The 26,956-nt window shown below is 37.1% G+C and overlaps 2 protein-coding genes across 3 annotated transcripts in view; both read left to right on the top strand.

Annotated features, from left to right (window-relative positions):
• Positions 1 to 262: 262 nt before the first annotated feature.
• On the top strand, positions 263 to 19,681 carry sap130b (Sin3A-associated protein b). Of its 2 annotated transcripts, none has more exons than XM_048164707.1 (21): positions 263 to 389; positions 1,172 to 1,299; positions 4,271 to 4,536; positions 4,664 to 4,825; positions 5,378 to 5,501; positions 5,583 to 5,704; positions 5,804 to 5,928; positions 6,017 to 6,161; positions 6,251 to 6,341; positions 6,441 to 6,545; positions 8,391 to 8,532; positions 8,677 to 8,795; positions 8,922 to 9,194; positions 9,328 to 9,502; positions 10,547 to 10,651; positions 12,110 to 12,471; positions 12,734 to 12,955; positions 14,858 to 14,983; positions 15,092 to 15,195; positions 15,299 to 15,412; positions 18,321 to 19,681. In XM_048164707.1, the coding sequence occupies exons 2-21, from the start codon at positions 1,194 to 1,196 to the stop codon at positions 18,477 to 18,479; spliced, it is 3,147 nt and encodes a 1,048-aa protein (XP_048020664.1). In that variant the 5' UTR covers positions 263 to 389; positions 1,172 to 1,193; the 3' UTR covers positions 18,480 to 19,681. The 2 variants fall into 2 exon arrangements, with proteins under 2 accessions (XP_048020664.1, XP_048020665.1); XM_048164708.1 differs by lacking the exon at positions 18,321 to 19,681 and adding an exon at positions 18,177 to 18,225.
• Positions 19,682 to 22,599: 2,918 nt separating this feature from the next.
• The window catches only part of myo7bb (myosin VIIBb), a 28,028-nt gene continuing 23,671 nt past the window's right edge, over positions 22,600 to 26,956 (top strand). The window contains exons 1-4 of the mRNA XM_048164706.1: positions 22,600 to 22,808; positions 22,984 to 23,034; positions 23,240 to 23,341; positions 26,411 to 26,563. Of these exons, the coding sequence (XP_048020663.1) occupies positions 23,017 to 23,034; positions 23,240 to 23,341; positions 26,411 to 26,563 (273 nt within the window). The 5' untranslated portion in view covers positions 22,600 to 22,808; positions 22,984 to 23,016. The remainder of the gene's footprint in view (positions 22,809 to 22,983; positions 23,035 to 23,239; positions 23,342 to 26,410; positions 26,564 to 26,956) is intronic.

A 26,956-nucleotide genomic window follows, 5' to 3' on the forward strand; every position in this document is an offset into this window, starting at 1 on the left:
GAACCAATAATAGCCTAATATACTATTACAGCCAACTGTAATCGGTACAAATTTAACAATATAAATGCCATAGCTTGTACTCGAGATTTCAAAGACACCAAATTATTACCTATATGCATCCTAAAATACAGACCAAAATGATATCTAAAGCACATAAATCGGATGTGTGTGGATTTTAATTGTTTATGGTTATAAATAGAGTAATATTATATAGTTTATGAAGGCCATGTGTGAATACTTAAGGCACCATGTCAATCCGCTTTCGAGGACTTTTATTTTAAAAAACATTCGGGACCGGAAGCGACTTACTGAAGCTAGATTCCCATTGATACCAATGGTCGATTTGCCGGGATACGAAGCGGATGGAGAGTGCGGGCGTCGTGTTTACGGTAAATCTGGGATTTTGCATTTGTAAACAGAACAATGCTGTTAGGATAATGTATTCGACGTTTACACATTTCTTCAGTTGCAGGATTACAACCGTTAGCGTGCATCTGAAAGTAATAATCATGTCTCTTTGAAATGACTCATAAGATTTTTGGGCTACTAGCAGCCTTGACCGTTTTGTTTTCTTAAACTTATTCTTAATCATAAAAAGAACTATTTTATGGTTATGTACTGATCAGTATTTTAAATTCGACTACATATATGTTTTTAACACAGCTACATGATAAATTCAGGAGCTCGTCTAACATTAGGTAACGTACAAAAGCTAGTTCTGGTGTCCTGACAACCGTTAATGTTACAGTCAGCTGCGTCCAGAAACATTAAAGCCAGCTTAAATGCTTTTACTTTTCAATTTGTCGTTAAATTGAAGATCATTACCCTAGTCATAACCTCAATAAACATATTTGAATGAGATGACACTATTGCGAGTAGCTGATATTTGTAGAAAATACCTTCAGTGGGTTTTTTTGTGGTTTATTTAACTTTAATAGCTGCTATTATTGGGTTCATATTAAAATTAATGCAAGGTAAACGTCTTAAAAAGATGTCCCATGCTGAAGCTATTGTCTGGATTGTTTGTACATCACACGTCTTTGGTGTGAGCCATTCAGAGAATCCAGTAATATTCTGCAGCAAGTGTGATGTGCTCTTTGTTTGAAGTAAACGCGTATATCTTTTCTGTTGTACACTGCATTATGTCCTTTTTATGTTCTGCTTTTCTCAGGAAGAACGTGAGAGGTCGTGAAATGAGTTCTCAGCACTATCCACGTCCAGGGCTCCCATCTGGCCTGGGACAAGGACAAACACCAGGCAGTAACACTACAGGACTTCCAGGAAGTCAAAAGAACACAGGTTTTGAACACTCTGACTTACACAAACTAGTATTAAACAAGCTAGACCTTCACTCCAACACCTCTTTAATGTTAATTAATGCTTACCAGATTATTATAAATGTTTATTTATATACATTACTATTAAAATGTTTGGGGTCGGTAAGATATTTTAAAGTTTTTGAAAGAAGTCTATTATGCTTTTCATTCTAATCATTCGAGAAATCATTCTAATATGCTGACCCGGTGCTCAAGAAACATTTCTTATTATTATCAATGTTGAAAACAGTTGTGCACCTTAAAGGATTAGTTCACTTCAGAATTAAAATTTTGTGATGATTTACTCACCCCATTGTCATCCAAGATGATTCTTTCTTTCTTCAGTCGAATAGAAATTAAGGTTTTTGAGGAAAATATTTCAGGATTTTTCTTCAGATAGTGGACTTAAACAGGGTTCAGTGGGTTGAAGGTCCAAATTGCAGTTTCAGTGCAGCTTCAAAGGGCTCTACACGATCCCAGCTGAGGAATAAGGGTGTTGTCTAGCGAAACAATCTGTCATTTTCAAAAAAAAAAAAATAATTAAAATTATATACTTGTTAACCACAAATGCTCATTTTGCGCTAGCTCTGCGCATTACGTTAATCACACCAGATAGGTCACGTGTGATGTAGGTGGAAGTACCAAGCAAGTGTTTACAAACCAAACGTGCAAAGACTAATACTGCATTCCAGACAGATTGAATTTTGGATTTTTCCCACCTCCTTATAGGAAATAACGTCTGGAACGCCACTCAAAGTCGGACATTTGGCATATCGATCAACCCCCGACCTCAGCGAGACGCATCATTTGACATCACTTCCAAGCATCCTGCTTCCAATGAATAAAAACGTAAAAACAAGCTTTAAAATTAGACATTAAGTTCATGTAATATTACCTTTGTTTTTGCTTTTCGTCAGCTGTATTTTTATTGTATTTTGCCACAATTGACACAAAAACACAATATGCTCTCATTTTGTCATGGCGACCTCATGTGGTCAACATGTGAATGTCCAAAATTGTCTGGAACACAGCATAAAGGCAGGAACAAAAAAGGCAGTTTTTGTTCATCGGCCGACTAAGTTTTCTCAGTGTGTTCCGCACTGTCAGCTTAGGTTGGTCCTCGTCTGCTTTTTTTCGGCCGATTCATGTTGAATTGCCGTCGGTCCATCTGATCATTCTGATTGGCTGTTCAGCTACTGCCACCTGTTGGTATGGAAAGGCATTTCATCTTACGCAGGCGCAGAACGGACGTGCTACTTGGCCGTCGGCCGTTGGTTTGGTGTGTCATGCCAACTTTGGACCCAGACGCTGCCGACGTGAGCCAACCCCGCAGTCTGCTTTCATCGTTACTAGTTCGTCGGCATCGGCTTGGTGTGTTCCTGCCTTAAGTCAAACAGCCTAAAGCAAGGATGTTGGACGATTTTGAAGTTGGAGGAGAAAATGGGATTGAGTTTTTTCGCCCTACCGCGGTACTTCCGCCTGCATCACATGTGACCTTTCCAACATGATTACGTAATGCGTGGCGCATCGCGGAGCGAGTTCAAGATTTGCATTTGTGGTTAAAAAGTATACAATTTATATTTTTTTTAGAAAATGACCGATCGTTACCCTTATTCCTCGGTTGGGATTGTGTAGAGCCCTTTGAAGCTGCATTTGGACCTTCAACCCGTTGAACCCTGTTGAAAACTACTATATGAAGAAAAATCCAGGAACGTTTTCCTCAAAAACCTCAGTTTCTTTTCAACTGAAGAATGAAAGACAAACATCTTGGATGACATGGGAGTGAGTAAATTGTCAGGAAATTTTAATTCTGAAGTGAACTAATCCTTTAATATTTTAGTGGAAACCTTGTAAAAAAAAAGTCCCCCTGTAGTCAACAATTTTTTCCATTAAAACACATTTTGATCACCAAAATTACACATTTAAATGTTTTTTTTTTTTTTTTTTTTTTCTGTGAAAAATAATTTCTTCATACCTTAAAATAGCTTGAATGTAACTCTATGCCCTTGCTTCATTTACTATACATGGATCCATGAATATGCATATTATCCCCTCCTCCACTCAATCACACCAGCTCAGAATACCTGATCCACTCGGTCATTACTGTAGTAAAACGCTGCACAGTGGCATGTGGAAATACTGGTTTAATTCAGCCATATCAAACAGCGTGTTGCTAATGTTACACAAACAATGTTTCCATTCATCATCTCAGAGTCAGACAGCTGCCTTCTAAAAATCAACATCCTTACAAATGCTTTGAACAACTTAGAACGTCAGTGGAGAAAAGCATATAGTTCATCATAACATTGTAATATACATCATGTACATAATTCATCTACTATATTGATAAATGTACCCAATATTTTTTTTTTTCCATTTCAACATAAAAATATACCAGGATAATCTGGCTTCTTTTGAGACCCCCCTGCTTCTCAGGATAGTTAATGATATGCTAAAGCCCGCCCACACATTGATGGGATTGGTTACATATTTGTGACGTAGAGAACAAGGGCGATTTCAAACCATGTTTTTGAGACATGTCTTTGATTTACTGTAGTTTTAAGGAGAAAATACTCAGCAATGGTGTTTACTGATAAATTTGTACCTGGATTGTCTTAAAACATATTAAAAACACCACATAGACATATAAACATAGACATTTCACCACAAAGTCTTTAATATTTTAGTGGAAACCATAATACTTTTGTTGGAAGCTTAAAAGAACAGCATTTATTTGACACAAATCTTTTGTAACATTATAAATGTCTTTACTCTCACTTTTGATCAGTTTAATGCACCTTGCTGACCCTAAACTTTTGAACAGTACCGCAGCTGAAAATAGACCCCTGGTTGAAAACCCTGGCGTTAATGCATATCAAATGTAGACGACAACAAGCTTGTATGTCATTAAACACGTCACACCATCAATCCTGACCTAATGTGATTTCATTAAGGAGGACATGAAGATTCTAATCATGCTCCACGTGAGCTGATGTCCAGCGGAGCCACAGCGTTCAGAGATGACAAGCTGGAGACCGTAGTGGTGCGACCCTACCCCCAACCCCAGACTCAGCCCCCGCCCCATGGAACAGCTCCGACTCTGCCCCCTCCTCTCCCTCAGCACCTCCCCATCCAGCCAGGGACACCCGTCTCTGTGTCAGCAGCACCATCCCACCTCCCTCAGGGTCTTTCCCTAGCCTTCACTGAGGGTCCTCTGAAGGTACAGGGGTCTTTGAAAATTAAGTACCTTCAATTTATAAAGCTGATCCCTCTTGTCAAAAGTAAGCAAATATAGAAAAAAAAAAACATGTCCATGTTTACCTACATCACTCTTCTCTTTAATCCAGTCTACCCTAAAGACAACCATGCCAAGCCGTGTGATAGCTCCAGCACCTGTGTCAACACCGGGCCACCTCACCCTCCCCCCTAAGGTGCCTGGTCATATCACTGCTACCATGGAGTCTACACAGGCTTCTGGTATTCCTGTGGCAACCATCAGTGGTCAGCAGGTTGGTAATAGTTTTAGATATAAATATAAATATAAATCAGTTTTGCTGCATTAGAAGTTATATATATATATATATATATATATATATATTTTTTTGTAATTTTTTTCTCACATAGCATAAATTTAATAAATAAATATATTTTCACATTGACTCTCCAAATTAATGTAGAAACAACACAAAGATGATAAAGAATATACGATTTATTACAGAAATTAACGTGTAACTTTTCCCCAGCCTCTCTCTCTCTCTCTCTCTCTCTCTCTATATATATATATATATATATATATATATATATATATATATATATATATATATATATATATATATATATATATAGTGAGAGAGAGAGATATAGATAGATTTTTTTTTTTTTTTTTATTAACAGCTTTTAGATTAAATAATAAATATGAATTATTAATAAATACTTTATTTTATTCAGTGAATAAAAGTGATCTAATAATTTATTTAATATTTTGTTGGACACTAGTTCTTTTAGATTAGCATGGTAAAAAAACATTATTTGATTATTGTTTTTTGTTTTGTCACAATAAGGGTCACACTGGTAACCTGCATCATCTAATGACGAACGTGCAGATCATCCGTAGTGGAGCCCCTGCACTGCAGATCGGATCCTCCACTGCTCCTCAGCATCCTTTCACCTCCCATTTACCCAGAGGTGAGTTTATAGATATATGCTTCTTCTCAAATCAAACAATTTTGTTTTGGTACTCTAACTGATTTTGTTTTGTTCTCACAGGAGCGGCTGCCGCGGCTGTGATGTCAAGCTCCAAAGGAACCACGGTGCTGAGACCAGCAGCCGGTCCGAGCTCCGCCACGGGACAGCCTACAGTCCAGCACATTATCCATCAACCAATTCAGGTTAATATATCTGTGATCATTTTAGGCATTCATTTTGGGATGTATGTTTACAGATGTGTTTACAAAGCCTGATGCATTTCATGCATATCTGTGTTACAGTCTAGGCCTATAGTCACTACCTCTACGGCAGTACTGCCTACAGTAGTGGCTCCAGTGACTGCCACCAGACCTCAGTCTCCGGTCATCACCACAGTGGCTGCCCACTCTGGAGAAATGGTACACGGGTAAGATGCATCCAGTTTAAATAAAGCACATGTACTGAATTTATAGCAGTTGAACTGTAGATATTGATTTTATCTTTTTGGATTCTAGTCGTTCTGCGGTGACAATCCACCCACCCCAAGCAACCTTGAGTATTCAACGCCCTCCACCCTCACGTGACACGCCCACGCGGATCACCCTGCCCTCCCACCCTGCCATTGCTGCTCAGAAAGCCCTTCCTCATTCTGTTGCACAGGTTTAAATCATTCTGCCCCAGAATATTTTGGAAATATATATTTTTTTTAAATACGAAGCATAATCATACCTCTTTTTTTCCTTTCATAGAAGCCCATTTTCAGCACTGTGACTCCTGTTGCTGCTGCAACAGTGGCTCCAATTCAGGCCACCAATACTGCACCATCACCCACTACAACAGGTGATAAATCTGCTCTACTCAGAAGCATCTATGCACATATGTTTACAGATATATTAGAGTACTAAGTATCTGATAAGTTATTTTAACACCTTTTTAAAGGCTCCACCCCCCACACTCAATTATCAAGTGGCAACATTGTCACTATGACGGTGGCCTCCCATTCCTCTCATGCCACAGCAGTGACCACATCCACCATCCCTGTGGGTAAGATACCTTTAGCTCATCTGCTCTAGGATTGTTTTTATTTCTATTACCACAGAAATATAGGTATATTGTCTAATATTGTAAAGGGGGTCGCATTCCGGATGAGAAGCGACATGCTGTGTTGTGCCACGTTTTAAAAAATTCGAACACATTGTTGTAAGCACGCTGGCGGTGCCACTCGGCGTCTGTCCATGGCGCCCAGCTACGACTCAGGAGGTGGTTCAAAATCCTGCCTCACCACAGAGAGCCACTAACATATTTTTCTATTAAATTACATTATATTTGTCCTAAATCATCATTAATGTACATACTGACTTCACCCTGTGCTGCCAGATTAGTTTTACAGTCATAGTTTTACTGCTTCTAAAGATGTAGGAAAATATATATTAAACGTAGCCCTTTCTAATCTTTCTCTTTTTTTGCCCTGTTATGCCCTTTTTTCCTATATAATAATTTTAGTGTGAAAGCATATGTAACTTTTGCATGTCATGATTGTTCACTGTCATGTGCTGCCACCTACTGGAGGTACAAGGTCACACAAGTTCAGTTGACTTCAATAGCGTGGAAAAGTATAGCATACAGAGCCCCGCACATGACATGCAGGAAGAAAAAAAATGTAAATCATGCCCACAATATAATAATTAATTCCCTAGTTTTGATTTAACCAAAACATGACCATGACTTAGTAAAACAAGGGAACAAATTATTATATAGTGCGCAAAATTTAGTAAATTGAGGGAACTAATTATTAAGGTGCCCAAGAATGCTTTTTCACAAGATGTAATATAAGTCTAAGGTGTCTCCTGAATGTGTCTGTGAAGTTTCAGCTCAAAACTGCCTATTTTGGGGCATCATTAACTATACACTGATTTTGGCAGCGCGCCGCCCCTTTAATTCGCGTGCTCCCTCCCACACGAGCTCTCGACTATATTACAGTGCATTATCAAAGTTCACACAGCTAATATAACCCTCAAATGGATCTTTACAAGATGTTCGTCATGCATGCTGTATGCATGCTTCGAATTATGTGAGTAAAGTATTTATTTTGATGTTTACGTTTGATTCTGTATGAGTTTGAGGCTATGCTCTGTGGCTAACGGCTAATGCTACACTGTTGGAGAGATTTATAAAGAATGAAGTTGTGTTTATGAATTATACAGACTGCACATGTTTAAAAATGAAAATAGCGCTTATCTCCGTGAATACAGTAAGAAACGATGGTAACTTTAACATTTAACAGTACATTAGCAACATGCTAATGAAACATTTAGAAAGACAATTTACAAATATCACTAAAAATATCATGCTATCATGGATCATGTCAGTTATTATTGCTCCATCTGCCATTTTTCGCTGTTGTTCTTGCTGGCTTACCTTGTCTGTGCACAGATCCAGACGTTAATACTGCCTTTCCTTGTCTAATGCCTTGAACATGGGCTGGCATATATGCAAATATTGGGGTCATACATATTAATGATCCCGACTGTTGCATAACAGTCGGTGTTATGTTGAGATCCGCGTGTTTTCCGGAAGTCTTTTAAACAAATGAGATTTACATAAGAAGGAGGAAGCAATGGGGTTTGAAACTCAATGTATGTCTTTTCCATGTACTGAACTCTTGTTATTTAACTATGCCGAGGTAAATTTAAATTTTGATTCTAGGGCACCTTTATATAGTGATGTTACTAACTGCCTACATCCCAACTAGATGACACAGCATCTTAACTATAACAATTGTTTGCATTGTTTTTACTAGCAGGTTTCCAGAAAGATTTTTCTTGTATAATGGTTAAAGTTGTACCTGGAGGAATTATCTGTTCGTTTTGCCCCCTCTGTCACTTTTAGCTAAAGTGGTTCCACAGCCCAACACACACATATCACCACGTATCCAGTCTGAATACACTGGAGAAAGGGGCAACCTCATCCCTATCTCTGGTCATCGCTCCTCTCCCAACCCCATCACCATGGAGAACCGCACTGACAACAGGTATATATCAATATAATGAAGAATTTATGCTTTTTCCACCCACTTTACATTTGAAGTGTGCTTTTGGGCTCAATCTGGCAATTTCCAGATCAGGTTCATTCTGTTTGCCCTGCTTTTAAAAGGGTATTTTATGGCTCCCCACAGACAATCTGTTCCAGTCCAGTTTCAATACTTCCTGCCTACCTACCCATCAGCACCATATCCGCTGACCCACACTTACACCCCCATCACCAGCTCTGTGTCATCCATACGCCCTTATCCAGGTACCATGTGGTGCTTAAATTAATATTAGATAAAGCTAAATGACTTTCCTGCACAGGAAACATAATTAAAATTGGTGGGCACTAATTCATTTTGGCTATTAACATTTGTTTTTCGCGTGGACACAGTTACTGCTCAGGCACCCAGCGCAGCCATGCCTGCCCAAGCCAGTGTAGGAGTTGCATCTGCAGTTCATCTGAACTCTATGCAGCTGATGACGGTGGACCGCATTACCCAGATCAACACTCAGAACATCCAGCCGGCTGCCATGGCAGCGCAGGGCATCCAGCCCACACCCATCCCAGCCCAGGGCCTCCATACGTCTGCCCAGATCACCACCACAAGCATTCAGCCTACACCAGTCAACCAACAACAACCCCCAACAGAGTCTAAAGCTTCAGGTGAGGAGCCTTAGATCAGCTCTGAATCTTATATTAGGGTCCACCTCTGCATGTGTTCATACCAAACAGCTGCATACAAACCTTTCTTAAAGTCAAACATTTGTACTGATGAAGGTGTTGTGTTTTTCTTCAGTTGTACTGGCTGATGGTTCGACTCTAGTGGCTAACTCTATTAGCAATGCGTTCAACAACAGTCAGCCTGCTACCACTGTGGCCCAGACGCACAATCAGAGTGCCAACGCTGGAACCCCATCCCTTGTGACGTCCCCTCGACCCAGCATTCTGCGCAAGAAACCTGCCAATGAAGGGTAAACATGATAAACCCATTTTTTTCATGTTCTTTGCAGTATTGCTCAAGTGTAAATCTCACTATGAGATGTCCTGATCATATTTCACCCCAAAATTCCAAACAAAAATTAAGTTTAATTCTAATATCTGCAGTGCAAAAAAAATGTTTTCATTACTGTAATGCAATAATGAAAATCATCTTGTGCAGACACAATGATTTATAAAATGATAAACAAATGAAACGATGATAAATAAATTACTACTATCATGATTCCAAGTGCAACTTTACAATTGAAATCTTTTGTCACTCACAGAAGCCTTACAGAAGGCTGTGGATAATTGCTTATTAATTATCAATAAGATAGTGGAACAATGAAAAAAAAATATTTTTGCTAAATTTTGGTTCTAAAATGGGAATTTTTTTTCTTTACTTGATATATTTTTTCCTTCTGAATTTAGTGAGAAATACGACCAACACTTGTTCATGAGAGTCTATTTTAATTTTAGTTTTAAAGCAGAACTAAGTAACTTTTTTTACCTTCATAAATAGTTTTCTAAGTCCTTACGATGGTTAATTGACTTGTAGTGGTGTGTTTGAGGCGTGCACAAACCCCGTCTGGCACGTCTACGCCAGAATAGAGCACTTGCAAGTTGAGCTGCACCGACCCGATACAATCTCGCCTCATGTTCACGTTCACGCAAGAGTGACAAAATGCTTTACGGTATTTCAATATACACATAGCGACCTCACTTTATAAGACAATTTTGAAAATTACCCACCTCCGTCGAGATTTTTTGTACTGTATTTGCAAAACTACTGCACTGGTGCGCGTTGTAGTCATTGTAGTCCAGAGCTGCGTTTGGAGTATTTACGACAGTGTGATTCACTGAAGGAACCTGTAGAGGGAGCTTCGCAAATCTTACTGAGTTCTGCTTTAACAACAACAGTGTTGAATCTCCTGGAAAAAGTTTCTACAGTCTTCTATGTTTTAGTAGTTTGTCAATAATTTTTTTCAAAAATAATGTTGTTCTCAAGATTAATCCGTCCATTTTATTTACTGAAGTGCTGCTGTTAGGAAGAACCTGATCCCAGGTCAGCTCAGTGACTCCACAACCCCCAGAATTGATGGACACATCAGGAGTGCGTCAGGATCACCTCGTCCTGCAGGGTATGAAGTATTCAAATTGATTTTGAGATCTTTGTTTATTTAAAGGGTTGTTCACCCAAAAATGAAATTTGTCATTAATTGCTAACCCTTATGTCGTTCCAAACCCGCAAGACCTTCGTTCGTCTTCAGAACACAAATTAAGATATTTTGATGAAATCCAAGAGCGCTGCAACGTAAACTGCATAAGAGAATGACAGGGGAGAGATGAATTTGTTGAATAAAGTTATTTTTGTTTTGTTTTTGCACAAAAAGTATCCTCGTTGCTTCATAATATTAAGGTTGAACCACTGTAGTCACGTTGACTATTTTAACTATTTTTACTACTTTTCTGGACCTCTTTCTCTTGGATTTTATCAAAAATATCTTAATTTGTGTTTTTTGAAGAATAACGAAGGTGTTTCGGGTTTGGAACGACATAAGGGTGAGTAATTAATAACAGAAATTTCATTTTTGGGGGAACTAACCCTTCAACACCTTCATCCTACTCTTTGTAGTATCACTTGGTTTTCAATTGCAGCTCAGCTTTATAAACACTAAGGGCCAGATTTACTAAACAAATTGGCATGTGAGAGCGCAATTCCACAAATGCGCCGATGGGAGTGGCAAGTTTTGTGTGCGATCTAGTGCTGATGCAAAAATGAAAGAACACAGACGCAGTCAAATCATTTACATAATGACCAACGCAATCTAACGAGCAGCGCAAATTAGCGTTGGGTCACAAATAAGCAGAGCTGATGCTCTCATCAGGTGCGGATTGACACAGGTGCTTGTTACATATAATCTGACAAACACGCACACATATATAGGCCTAATATTGTTTGGCAAGCCATGTTGTCCTTTGTGTGTGTGTCTCTCTCTCTCTCTCTCTCTATATATATATATATATATATATATATATATATATATATATATATATATATATATATATATATATATATATATATATATATATATATATATATATATATATATATATATATATATATATATATATATATATATATATATATATAATAGAGAGAGAGAGAGACAGACACATTCTTCCTCTGGCATTCCAAAGAAATTAATATGCGTGGAAAATAGTTTCTTCCTTCTGCCACGCGCTCTCTGTGCCATGGGTTAAGACATGCAAAATGGGTTAACACATGCTTTTTTTTGGGCGTTAAATAATGGTGCAAATACCAGTAAATTGACAAGTGCAAAGATTAGTAAATCATGTTGCGTGATTCATTTAAATATTCTCCTCCCATAAATTTTGCGTCTGAAAGGGAAACTCCTACAAATACATATGCAATAAGGTCAGCCGCAAAAACAACTGTCCATGCCTTTTCAGCGCTAATTTTGCACTGCGTGTCTTTAGTAAATCCTGACAGTAGTTTTTTTTTAAAGCCAAAAGAGGGTTTGAGCTGGCGCAAGCTGTTAGTAAATCTAACCCTTTATCTCCAAACCCTTTGGCAGAGTGAAACCCAAACCTGACATCCACATGAGCCTCGCTCCATCAGTAGCTGCGGCAATAGAGGCTATTCCTAGCCAAGGAAATGAACAGCAGCCGCAACATGTGGGACCACCTCCCTCCCAGCTGGCCTCTCAACCTCTCCCCTCCCTAATGACGTCAGCCACGCCTCCCTCACAACCCTCTCCTGCTCTCTCAGCCATACCCGCTGCCATGGCAGTCACCCCGCCAATCCCCTCCATGGCTAATGTAGTGGCCCCGCCTACTCAGCCAGCAGCCAGCACCACTTCAGCATGTGCCATCAGCTCCACCCTCCCAGAGATGAATATTAAGCAAGAGGCGGAGCCTATGGACAGTACAAAACCAGGTGAGATCTTTATACAAAAAAGGTTTTATACTAGTAGTCAACCTATATATTAGCCTGAAAATTAAACCCCTTATATTTGACTGAGATTCATTTATTCAACCAGTATTTTGCATACTCTTCCCATTGTGTGCTACATTGTGTATAAACTGAAATATTGAAAAGATAATGATGTGATACATTAGAGACACACATCAGGAGCCAGATTCAACTGATTTAACAGTTTAACTGATGAAGCAGTTTCTTTCACCTCAAACCTTCTCAGCGGCATCAGGTCCAAACAGCGGTGCACAGATGTTGGCGGTCCCTGCTACAGACGTCACCCTGGGAGCCTCACCCAGAAAGAAACCCCGCAAGCAACAGCACATCATCTCCACTGAGGAGAGTGAGATGATGGAGACCAACAGCACAGATGAAGAGAAATTCCCACCCAAACCCCTCAGCCTACGTGCAGAGAAACGCAAATCCCCTCCTAAAGAATACATAGGTAAGCTTCATTACCATGAAGCAGTTTCTTTTTTGAAAATGAAGATGATTTACCAAGATCTAGAAAGGTTCTTGAATCTGAGGTTTGATAATCTGAGAGTTTTCAATTTAATTAATTTATTAGTATAAATACAAATCGTTTCAAAGCAGCTTTACAGAAGTAGGTTACTGTGTCCAAGTAATGTCCATATTTCAGAAGTGTACAGTTCTAAGATAATATAAATCATGCAGTTAGCTAACATGTATTAAGTTTAAGCAGAAACAATAAGCTCATTAAAGTAATTATTACAAGTTCTGAACATAATGATTACAATATATAGAAAATTTAATTCTAAACTGAAGTTGTCATTGTCTCTAGTTACCTCCGTATGGGCATCCTGAGATAAAACAGAAAAGCAAATGGAAAATAATTAGTATAGCTGCTGTTCATAACATTTCAAGCAAAGATCATCATGCATTTGATCTGATATAACTGGAGTACAGGGTTATGGGATGCATTATGTGAATGTTTTGCTAAAGGCACGGTTTCTTAGACAGGGCTTAGGCTAAGCCAGGATTAAGCCTTATTTCAATTAGGACATGTAAGTAGTGTAAGTCTAAAATTTCACTTTGTAGGGTGTTTTTTTTCTCCTTTTTTTTAGTTTTATATTGTCAGAATCAACATAACTCAACATACTGATAATCTGGGTTTTCAATTTATAGGACAATGTTTTCATTTTTTTTTTTTTTTTTTAGAAATTAGAATTGGTATAAATTTAAATTCACTAGTCAAGTCACCTTTATTTATATAGCGCTTTATACAATTCAGATTGTTTCAAAGCAGCTTTACAGGGATAAATGGGAAAATAATGATTCAGAGATGCAAACAGCATTCAATTCTTCTGTAATGCAGCTCTAAAAAGACAATAATAAACAGTAATTATTAAGTTGAAATCAGTTCAGTGTTGATTCAGTTTGGTTCAATAACTGTGTTCAGTTCATCTGTAAAGCCACTGTTGTCATCATCCAGGTCTGTTCACTTCTCATCCAATAGTGTCAGTGCACTGAAATCAATGATATTGCTGAATAAGTGTCCCCAACTAAGCAACCCAAAAGGCGGCAAGGAACACAAACTCCATCGCTGACAGAAATGGAGGGGGAAAAAATAAGGGGGAAACCAGGCTCAATCAGGGGGCCAGAGGAGAACTGCAAATGCTACCATGATATTTCGACATATTATTTCACATTTTTATAAATGTAGTTTTATAATTTAAATAAACAATTAAAATGATAAAATAAGGATTTAATAATAATAATAAGTTAAATAATAATATAATAATAATAATAATAATAAGTTAAATAACTGTAATAATCTGCATTGCATAAGGCTACTGCTAGTTGGAAGAAGATTGCCATGAAAGTAGTGGCACACTAAATTGCACAATACAATAGTCCCAGACTAAAATGCATTTTTGAGCTGTTTTAACTTAAAGCAACTTGCACTGACATATCTTAAAATATGTCAGTGCCATTGTTTTGATAATTCCAGCAGTGTTTTAGTACAATTTTTAGATTGTTGTCTGGAAAAAAAAATCACTTCTTTCTCTGTGGAACATTTTAAGACTCCTTACTGCCTTCTACCTGTGAAAGTCCGCCAACCTTTGTTCTAAAGAGTACATTATGAAATGGCAACGGTGATGGTGTCGTAACATAATTGAACCGAGGCCAAATGTAATATTGCTGGAATTAGATAAATCCACGTAGAGATAAAGATCAGAATCATCTTTGCTGTTCACAAGTTGTTCTGGAGATGACTAGTGCCGACAGTTCCTCTGATGGCAGCGATTATGGGACTAGCTGTAGTTTTAACTGATCACAAGTTGTGTAATGATTTGTGTTTCGCTTTGTATCTGTTTCACTTCAGATGAAGAGGGAGTTCGGCATGTTCCTACCCGAGTCCGGCCTCCAATCACTCTGCTGCGGCACTACCGCAACCCCTGGAAGGCCGCGTACCATCACTTTCAGAGATACAGTGATATCCGTGTCAAGGGTCTGTCTAGGCTCATCACACAGTATATTATTGTCCATTTTGCATTAATACAATAAATATAGTCTGCCATCAGTCATTAATTAATACCAGCTTGTGTTATCCAATCAGAGGACAAGAAGGGAACCCTGCAGGATGTGGCCAATCAGAAGGGAGTGGTGTGCAGAGCTCAGGGTTGGAAAATTCACCTCTGTGCAGCTCAGCTCATGCAGCTGGTAAAACTTTCTCTGAGGCTTTAATTCTTTACCAGTAACCGATTTTGATTCGGTCATAACAGTGGATATGTCAAGCTTCAAAACAAATGTGTTTTGCCTGCAGACTAATCTGGAGCATGATGTCTATAGTCGTCTGACGACTCTCCAGGAAGGCCTCATCCCGAAGAAGAAGGCCGGAGCCGATGATGATCTTCACCGTATAAATGAGCTCATACAGGTAAGAGCCACTGATCACTTTTAACAACACATGATCACTTTCAAATGGGCTATCAGCAAGATTAAAACTTTGACTTGCTTAAATCTTCTTCTGGAGATCTATCAGTATATGCACAATATATTGGTACCTTGTCAGTTATCTGATATTAGAGCTATTTATTTATTTTAATTAATTGGATATTACATGCTAGTTTTGTCAAATGTCGATACTGAAATTTTAAAAATGTGACTTTGAGCGCTGTTGAGTGGATTCAAAAACGCCTCTGATTGGCCATTGTGTTCACGTGCTCATCAGATACAGTGCTCAGTGTAAATGAGTACACCCCCTTTGAAAAGTTAAATTTTAAAAAATATCTCAATGAACACAAAAACAATTTCCAAAATGTTGACAAGACTAAGTTTTATATAACATCCGTTTAACTTATAACATGAAAGTAAGGTTAATAATATAACTTGGAGAACAAAATTTTCAGTTTTACTCAAATTAGGTTGATGCAATAATGAATACACCCCACTAAAAGTCTCTGGAGCAAAGCTAAATTTTAGATTACTAATGTCTAATTTAACACGAATTCAACCACAGGTGAGTCTAATTATTCATTACACAGGTGTCCAGCAGACAATTGACTATAAAAGGGTGTTAAAACCCCTTCCCATTTCATGCTGTCAGCAATGGCACCACATGGAAGAGAAATGTCACAAGACCTGAGAAAGAAAATAATTTCTTTACACCAGAAAGGTGAAGGCTACAAGAAGATCAGCAAAGCTTTACTTATCAGTCAGAATACTGTAGCAAAAGTGGTACAAAAATTTTAAAAAGATGGAACTGCAACCATCTCACTGAGACATTCAGGTCATCCACGGAAGTTAACACCTCGACAGGAGCCTCTTCTTATGAGAAGGGTTGAAGAAAATCAGCATGCAAGTTCACTGCAGTTATCTAAAGAAGTAGAAAGCCAAACTGGGGTGACTATTTCCCATGACACAATACGGCATATGCTGCAGAGGAATGGCATGCATGGGTGCCGTCCACGAAAGAATCCTCTCCTAAAGCCCAGGCACAAAAAAGCCCGCCTAGAGTTTGCCAGGGCCCATGCTGACAAAGATGAAGACTACTGGGACTCTATACTCTGGAGTGATGAGACCAAGATAAATAGATAAATGTTTTTGGAACTGATGCTTCAAAACTGTATGGCGTCGCAAAGGTGAGGAATACAAAGAAAAATGCATGGTGTCTGCAGTGAAACATGGTGGTGGCAGTGTCCTTATGTGGGGCTGCATGAGTGCTGCTGCTGTCGGGGAGCTGCATTTCATAGATGGCATCGTGAATTCACAGATGTACTGCTCTATACTGAAAGAGAAGATGCTACCATCACTCCGTGCCCTTGGTCATCGTGCACTTTTCCAACATGACAATGATCCTAAACGCAGATCTAAGGCCACTGTTGGATTTCTGAAGAAGAACAGGGTGAAAGTGATTCAGTGTCTCCTGATCTGAACCCAATAGAACACCTATGGGGAATTCTGAAGAGACAAGTTGAGCATCACTCTCCATCCAGCATCCAAAAAAGGTCTCTAAAAGGTCATTCTTGAAGAATGGAAAAAGATAGATGTTGCAAAATGTCGCCAACTTGTTCATTCCATGCCTAGAAGACTTGGTGCTGTCATTAAAAATCATGGAGGTCATACAAAGTACTAGATGTAGTAGTTTTTGTTGTGGGGTGTACTCATTTTTGCATCACCTTAATTTGAGTAAAACTGAAAAAAGTGTAATCCAAGTTATATTATTAACCTTACTTTCATGTTATAAGTTAAACAGATGTTATATTAAACTGAGTCTTGTCAACATTTTGGAAATTGTTTTTGTGTTCATTGAGATATTGTTTAAAATGTTACTTTTCAAAGGGGGTGTACTCATTTACACTGAGCACTGTATGTCTTTGATTGGCTACTTTAAAAACATGTTGTAAGTAGACATCAATGACGCTCTTCACCGAGCACTTACACATAAAAACATGGGAGTGTTTATCTGCTTTCAAACGCTCCCGTTTTCAAAACGCTTTCAAATTCAAACACTTCCTTATGCTTTCAAACACTCCTGTGCATTGATCATTGTAACCAATTACAGACATATATGTTGAGCGCGTGAACACAAAAGCCAATCAGAGGTGTTTATGAATCTCTTGAACAGCGCTCAAAGCGTCACATTTTTTAAATTTCAGTACCAACTTGGTATCGAAGTCTGTACTTCACTATTACATGCTCATTTCCTCTATTTTTACATTTGTATTGCTAGCAAGTCTCAAAATGAATACCCATTTTCATACTCTGTTATGGTGTGACGCTTAAATTTACTTGTTGCATTTAAAATAATTTTAGTTTTTTGTTGATTTTATGTAGACAGAATAGTTATCTTTTAATATCCACCATTTATTGGTTATCTGTCATAACATGAACCAGAATATCTGCATTTAAAATTTAAAAAAATGTTTCTTCAGACCCCCGTTTTCTGTACTGATTTTTTTTAGTCAATCAGGCAAACTAAAAATTAGGCAATTTTAAAAATGTTTTTAAAAGTTTGGGGTCAGTAAGTCTCTCATGCTCACCAGATAAAATAAATGCAATAAAAAAATACTGTGAAATATTATTACAATTTAAAATGTTCTATTTTAATAAATTTTAAAATGTAATTTATTGATGTGATGCAAAGCTGAATTTTGTCAGTATTCAGTGTCACATGATCCTTAATTATATTTTTTTTCCAGGATTGATGAATAGAAAGTACAAAATCATTTATTTGAAATAGAAATCTTGTAAGTCTTTCAAAAAACAAAACATCTTACTGACCCCAAACTTTGGAGTGGTAGTTACACAATTGATGTTAATCATAATACTGTTTCACCGTATAGGGCAACATGCAGCGCTGCAAGCTGGTGATGGACCAGATCACGGAAGCCCGCGATTCCATGTTAAAGGTGCTGGATCACAAGGAGCGTGTCATGAAGCTGCTCAACAAGAACAGCAGCACCAAGAAGCTAAATAAGCTGAAGCGTAAGGACAGAGCGTGAGATACATGGACTGGGCCACACCTACCTGATGTGGGACAGGGTTCAGCATGACCACAGAACCTCCTGCTCCATGACTTCTAGCATGCAGGCACACTGCCCTGCCTCACTCTGTCTCTACCAGAAGAGATTCACTTTGAGTCCTGATCTGATGGCAAAATGTCTTTATCTGGCAAGCCCTTCCTCTCCCAGCACACATAGAAGCTCTAGGAAACGACAATGTTAAATTAACCACAACATGCATCTTTAACTGTATCTTCACTGAAATATGAATGTCTAAATGTTTTATTTTAAACAAGACAACTCGGTCACAAAGAGGTTTTTTGGGGAAGTTATTGAATGTTGAAGACTCCATTTTTAAGTTATACATTAGCAGATATCAGTAAAAGCAATGCTGTACGTCTTCAAGTCTATAGATTATATTCACCACTTTATCATTAGGGTGCCTTGAACGATGATGGCCTGGTATTGACAGTTGTCTGTACTGTATTAAACACCAGATGGCAGTATTTCGTAATGGCCCTTCATACCAAAAGGTTTCCATTTTGTATTGTAGCACTTGAAACAATAAGAATTGAGAAGCCATAACAACACCATCCTCACTGTCCTAAAGGAACAAAGACTGGAGTATTTTACCACATATGATTTGTGGGAAACGTTAAAGGTGCTTTGGTGAAATGGAGTATTGTGCCTTTCTGTGTGCCTCATAAAACATGGTTTTGTTGTGATGGAAGCAGTTTTTCTGCGAAGGTTAAACAGAGTCTGAATGTCTGACTCATATTGCATTCTCACGTCATTGTCTGTCGATTTGTGAGGATTGTTTCATGTATCATCAGTCTTGCAAGCGCTGCACCAGCTATGGCTCTCTGGGTTTGCTCTTTGGTTGGATGTGATTTCATTCATGCATTAAGGGTGGTGAGAATCATGTTCAGATATGAGATGTCACTCAGAATTCAGAGATATTTGTATGTAAGTTAAACCTAAGTGTATATATAAATATAAAAAATAAGCCCTCTTCCATTTTTTTTTTTTTTTTTTTCTTCTTAATTGAACAATATTATGTTTATTTTTCCAGTTAAGTTGCTTGAAGCAGTGTCATTTGTGGCAAAGATAAAGCGTTGTATACTGTTTGATCACTAAGTTTCATTATGAATGGCATTTCATGTTGCACTTCACTGCTGAAGTAAAGATACTTTGTACATGTATCTGCACATGTTTTTTTTTTTTTTTTTTCCAAGTCTAATTTAACTCAGAAATCTAAACATAGACATTGGTGTATTCCCTCACCCCAAATCAAGCTACTGGTTACACAAAACCATGGTTTTACCACTGTATTTAGACTTCCATTCACCGTAGGGTTTTTTTTGTGCGCAAAAAGAAAAACCCAAAATAACAACTTTATTCATTTTCTTCTCTTCCGTGTCAGTCTCCGACGTTGTTCACGTAAGCACCACGATGCATACATGTGATGCTGAGCTGGCATTCTGACGTGTAACCCGGAAGCACTGCACTGTGTTAACAAAGTGAACAGTGTCAGAGGCTGACACGGAAAAGAAGAAATTTAATAAAGTCATTATTATTTATTTTATTTTATTTTTTTGTGCACAAAATGGTTCCTCATCACTTCATAACATGAAGGTTGAACCACTGCGGTCACGTGGACTATTTTAGCAATGTCTTTATTGAAAGTGGTAATCACTAGGACTGGGTAAAAAATATCGATTTCTCGATTTTAATCTATTCTCATTTTTACGAACCGATATCGATTCTTAAATCTCAAGAATCGTTAGTCTGTTTTCAGTTGATGAATGAGCAGAATATGTAGCGCCTCCCATCCAATAAATCGCAATAATCTTTGTGCTTTGTTACTTTTGATATGAAGCAAAGTCTCCGATTTCGAATGACGTCCATCTTATGAGATTAAAAAAAAAATACCGTTTTGGCGCTGTTTAATGTGACAGATCGCTTTAGCGCCTCAGTTAAAGAGAAGTGGCAGCACGAGCGCATGTGAACATCCTCTCCTCGCTTTAATACCGGTTACAGCGCGAAATAAATATGATTAAACATCTGAAGGTATGTTAAAATATATCCGTATCATGTCACATGAAATCGCTCAGTGTTTCAACCTCGGAAAGACGTCAATAAAACAGCTTGTAAACATCTGAAGGTGTGTTAAAATACATCTGAAGGTATAAACAATGTCACGTAACGTCACATTTACCTCAGAAAAACATTCAGTGACCATAAACTCAGTCAGCTAGAAATATGTAGCTACTCTTGAAAGCATAGAAAGCGTTACATATTCATTATAATTTTTAATTTTCTTTAATATTTAATGCATGTTTGAATAAATCAGTTATGACAGCCGCAATTTAAATGTTTATATTTCAAAAAACGAATTGGAGTAGAAATATGATTATGTAGCCTAATTCTAAACTTTATTTATAATAAAAACATAATTGAGTGTAATTTAAGTGTTTGTATATAAATAAGTTAATTTAACCTTCAATACTACAGTAGTACCAACTGACTTACATGTTTACAGCATTAGTTGAGAGATTTGTTTCCTCTAGAAAATTTGCCATGTAGCCTACTGTAACTGAAATACTACATCCAAAATAATCGAATCGAAAGCATGTGAGTAGTAATCGAATCGAATCGTGAAAATTGTGTCAGTACCCAGCTCTAGTAATTACGTCTATTGGGGGTCAGAAAGCTCTCGGATTTCAACAAAAAAATATCTTAATTTGTGTTCTGAAGATGAACAAAGTTTTTAAGGATTTAGAACAATATGAGGGTGTTCACAGAATTTTTATTTTTGGTTGAATCCTTTAAAATATATCAGTTTCCACAAAATAAATAAACATTCAAATCAGCAGATTTCACTTTTGAAAATAAATTAAAATACTGATTTTACTTTATGCACTGATCATACACACAGAAAAACAGTAATATTGTGAATTTAAAAGAACTCTCTTCTATTTGAGTATGTTTTAAAATATTATTTATTCCTGTGGTGTCAAAGCTGAATTTTCAAGATCATTACTCCAGTCTTCAGTGTCACATGATCCGTCAGAAATCATTCTAATATGCTGATTTGCTGCTCTAGGAACATTTCTTATTATCAGTGTTGAAATCAGTTGTGCTGCTAAATATTTGTGGAAACCAGATACATTTTGATCAGTTTAATGTGTCCTTTCTTAATAAAAGTATTAATTCTGACCCCAAACTTTGTAGTTTTAACCCATTTTAAATTGGTAATATTTAATTCATTAAAACAAGTAGCCCTTTATAGGTTCATATGTTTTTTTTCTGAAAAACTGAAAATCGGGTGCTGCTTATTGTTTATTGTTATTTTTCCCTTTCTGACTATACAAACCTTTTTTTTTTTATTATTGTTTATATAATGAAGTCACTGTCCAAATCAAGATCATTGTTTGTCATAGGGGCTGGAATTAAATGCTTTTAGATAAGTAATGGTTATCAGTTTGTAGGGTGTGTTCAGAGTTTCTATGCGCTTAAATAATTGCTCCCTCCTTTCTTAAGTAATTTATTGTTTTCTAGGGTCAACCAGCTGGCTTATCTCCATGGAGACTAAATAACACAGAACTTAACACTTTGCTGTCCTTATTCCTCAAACATAATAATTAATTACTCTGATCTAAGTGGCGGCTACAATACTGAAGCTTTTTTATGCTGAGCCCTTTACAATCAACCTCCAGGAAATTAAGGAGCATTTGTGTTGACCTTAAATGTGCACTTTGAAACCTGCTGGCTGCTCCTATGTTTTCATAATCTATGCATGCAACATAGTCACTTATGAAAACAACTGCTTATATGACGTCCAAGCAATTACATTACAGTCCAGTATCTGTTCACTGAGACTATGTAAATGAATGTATACTCTAGAATCTCACAGGTTTACTGCTTAACAGCCGCTCTGACTCAAATAATAAAGATGTCCTCTGGTACCATCTTCCCCTTGCGTGAAAAGTCCAAAAGGCACATGTGGTGCGTGGTTAATAGATAGGGGATTTTTTTGATAAGATTTCAGATTTCACATGTAAATGTCTCAAACTACTAAAAATCTCTTGGTTTTGAAGTCCTTGTCTAACTAGTGATTTGCTGCTTACTTTGTTTGCAGTTCAGCACATTGGAAACTTAAAGAATGAATCTCTCAGACTGGTGATGACGTCCATTCCCAGCCCTCAGTGGTTGATGGTGAAAATCAGCACACGATGGAGCAAAGTCTAGGGGCCATAAAGAGATGAAAACTAGGGACACTTCCTTGTTGCTGTCACACAAGCGGATGGAAAAAGTATTTTTGGACACGTATGATTTTTAATTCCTTCTTGGAACTGGTCAGTAAGGGTGTGTTATCCCCGGTTACAAACAAGATTGCCATTCATACAAGTCATAGTTTTTAGCCGTGTACATTTCGATGAGGGTTAAATTTCCAGCCGGTTAATATATTTATTTAAGTGCCTTTTTTGGTTTTTCATTTTAGTTAGATGCCTGTGATACAAAAAGGATTGTCCAAATGGTGATGTTAAAAAAGGTAATTCATTTTATGACTCTTAATTAATTAATTTATTTGTTTCTCATTTTATTTGTCACAGTGTTGTTTTTTATTTTACTTTATTTTACAGAAGTAATACATTTGTATTGATGTGAACAATTCACTGAATGAAATTTTCAAGGCTTTAAGTTGGTTGTGGGTAGTGTTTGGTATTAAAATGTAGTTAATGTGAATCTGAATCTAGGGGGACCACTTCTGGATTGACTCCAGTATTGGGGTTCCTATTGGAGGGTGTGTGAAGATCTCAGAGAGTGGACGGTATTGCCTGGTTGATGATGAAGGGAAGGTAAAAATGATGACTCATAAGATGACTTATACATTAGGAGAGACCGGGCTAGTTCTCACAGACGCTTTATATAGCATTGGGTTTGTGTGCTGGTTTTTAAATACTTAAATTAAGTAAATATGTACTTTTTGTGAATTTTGTCCTCCAAACTACAATCTGAAATTACACTATAATCATTTTTTGCTAATCTGTGTTCTCAAGACAAGAGTATTTCTCATAAATGCCATGTGGATCAAATTGTCACTAGTGTTTTAAATGTTGTATTAATGTTATAGTTATATACATTTTTCAATGGTCTGTATGCATGGTTACTTCCTGGTTGTCATTAAGGCTGCTCTCATTTCCAGTGAACTGTTAGCTGTTCATTCTGTAGTAGGGGAGAGTGGGGTAAGATGAGCCATATTTAAAGTAATTTCAGGATGTTTCCTATCATTGTAAATGATCGGAATACATCTATGACAAAGGGTTCTAAAAATATGGCTTCTTTAAAAAAAGTGTTCCTCTGGCTCAATTCACCCCAGGTTAGGGGTAAGTTGAGCCGAGTCAGTCGGTGGGTGTAAACAGACCATCTAACTTAATCTGAATCAAACCCATGGGAAATTTTAAAGCTAATGTACTTATTTTAAAAACTAATTTAATAATCAAATTTCCTTTTACAAATATTCTTTGTAAAAATATTTTACAAATATTTTTTTTAAAGCTAAATTAAACAACATAAAACCAACCAAATTAAGTTGAAATTTCAATATGTTTAATTGTTTGAATTTCTGAAACAATATGTTGAACACCAAAGATGTAACCTTCCCATAAACAGACTAAACAGAGAGTTTGTTGAGTAAAATTAAATAAAGGCTAAATAAGAATGAATAAATGTCACTGAAAATAATAAACATTTTAGTCAAAAGGTTCTTGACATGGTAGTTTTCTGCAATGTCGACCATGTTAGGCCATTAGAGACTACAGGTGGAAAGATATATTTGATTAAACATCCTCTCGTTCGTATCAGAGAAGGATTTGTTGTACTTGTACATTATTCCTATCAAATAAACTCAAAAATAAAGATAAGCTAAACCAGTTGCGTAATATTACATTGAAATGACACCAGTTTATATTTCAGATTTAACTTAAATGCATTGCCTTATGGTGGGGTAAGTTAAAACGCTGGCTCAATTTACCCCACAGCATTTGGCTCACTTTGCCCCATCGCTGCCATTTTAGGAAAAGCTAGCTAGCTTACCAATTCAGAATAATATTTAGCCAAATGACTTGCATGGTTTTATTAGTTGCGAAATCACCAATACGCATCATAAGTATTTTTAGACCTGGACAAATTTGATTTGATGAAACAGCCATTACATCTGTTGTGTTAAAATTTTACTTTGACAAGCCAAAAACAGTTTTTAAAGTAAATAAGCAACTTCCACTCCTCCAATGTGCTTCTCCTTTTCACAGTCTGGCAGAAATGAGTGGTGCTTCTAAAATATATGGTCACATGACAATAAAATGGTACGGTTGCCAAGATACAGGGGGTGGGTCAACTTACCTACTGGCTCATCTTACCCCACTCTCCCCTACTCGCTGTATTATTCCGTGGAGATTATTAAACCTCAGCTGTAAAATCATTTTCTCAAACTGTCATTTGAGTTGGGAGAATCTTGAGTAGTTGAGATATTTGTTCTGCTTTTTGATTGCATTTTGCATATGCAGTAACTTTGTTATTGTATGTAGTCTTGTTTCTCATTTTACTATTTTTACAGTTTTGTAATTGTGAAGCAACATGTATGGAATAAATTAAATGAATAATAATATTAATCATAATGTTAAGGTTTTATTAACTGAACTAAAAACCCATAATAGGCTGTTTAATGGCAGTTTCATTGTGACAACAGCTTCATAATGTGTGTAATTCCCGTTCTGTAAACCCTAACGCTCAAAATTAATTGGTTTGAGTTGGGTGAACTCAAATTAAACAAATTAGTTTAATCAAATGAACTTTTATATGTATTTAAAGGTCCCGTTTTTCGTGTTTTTTTGAAGCTTTGATTGTGTTTATAGTGTGCAATATAACATGTGTTCATGTTTCGCGTGTAAAAAAACACAGTATTTTTCACATAATTTACTTATCTGTATACCGCTGTTTCCACTGTCATAAAAACGGGCTGATGACTTCCTTGTTCTATGAAGTCCCTCCTTCAGAAATACGTAACGAGTTCTGATTGTGCCAGCGGTTCCCGTGTTGTGATTCGTCAGCTCTGAGCGCACCGTGCCCGGAAAGGTCACGCCTCTTACCATAACGTGGAGATGCACGCGCTCAGTGTTATTGTAAACATGTCTTTAATTTTACCCTATCAATTTGAGCCGGAATCAGACCCGGTGATTGGACTGCGGGATGAAAATAACAGCGTTTTGAATGACATGGCGACAAACACACTCTACAAACGCAACTCTTGTGTATTCCTGTGGGCGGAGGTTAGTCAAAGAACTGTTTTAGTGACGTCATTAAAGAAGGAAGTAGAGGGATGTAGTCCAAACTGGCCGTTCGATGTAGGCGACTTCTGTTAAATAAAATATCTCGCTTGGCATTGAACTTTGAGCTTTAAAATTTTACAGATTTTATTTATACTCTAACAACAACATTACACACTAACTAAAGTTTAAAACATGGGATCACGAAGAACGGGACCTTTAAAACTTTGTTTTTCTTTTGAGTTCACAAAACTGACACATTTTAAGCAATCTGAATTGTTTCATTATTTTGAGCTTTATGAACTTGTTTCTTTAAATTTAACAACTTAAATTTACCTGAAACTGGGCTGGGATTTCTACATCCTCAAAGTTTTTTTTAGCTTTGCCAACTTATCCAGGTTTGTGTTGTCACAGATGGTTAAATGTCTTCAGTATCTTTTTTTTCTTTTTGTCAAGAAAAGTGTCTATACAGAAAATTAATTAAATAAACATACACTGAAAATATTCACTTGAGTAAAAATGTGACTACTTGCCACACTCTGTTGTAGTTAATCCACACCTGTCTAATCAGATGAATCTCAAATATTGTGATGGTTTTCCCAGGACCACTTTATCTCAGAGGGGGAGAGGGCCAGTCTTAAGCCTATGCACCCCACCTCAGTGGAGGGTGTGGATGACATGATCAGACTGGGAGACCTCAGTGAAGCTGGTTTACTCAGAAATCTGCTGATGCGCCACAGACAGGGTATTATATATGTGAGTAGATTCGTGTTACTTTATGTCATAACAAAAATGAATTGATTTGATGATTTTTAGTAATCCTGTGTAATCATCATAATGATAATGTTTTTGCAAATTATTAGTATTTGAGTTTAGTATTTGATTGTAATTTTAAAAAATTGCTATGGTAAAAACCTGCTAATTGGTTAAGAGTAAGTTCCCTTACTCTATATGTTGAAAAACTGTACTAGAGCTAATGGGATACTTCATGTAATTTTACGGAAAGATACTGTTAGATCTACAGTTTTTACAAGGGAAAACGAACAAGTCAGTTAATAATTTACAGTGAAAAACGTAAGAGTTTCTTGTGTAATAGCTCACATTTGATAGTTTATAGATGAAATAACTGTTTCCTCTTAGATTTTTCTT

This window comes from Megalobrama amblycephala, linkage group LG17, assembly GCF_018812025.1.
Source record: "Megalobrama amblycephala isolate DHTTF-2021 linkage group LG17, ASM1881202v1, whole genome shotgun sequence".
NCBI lineage: Eukaryota > Metazoa > Chordata > Actinopteri > Cypriniformes > Xenocyprididae > Megalobrama > Megalobrama amblycephala.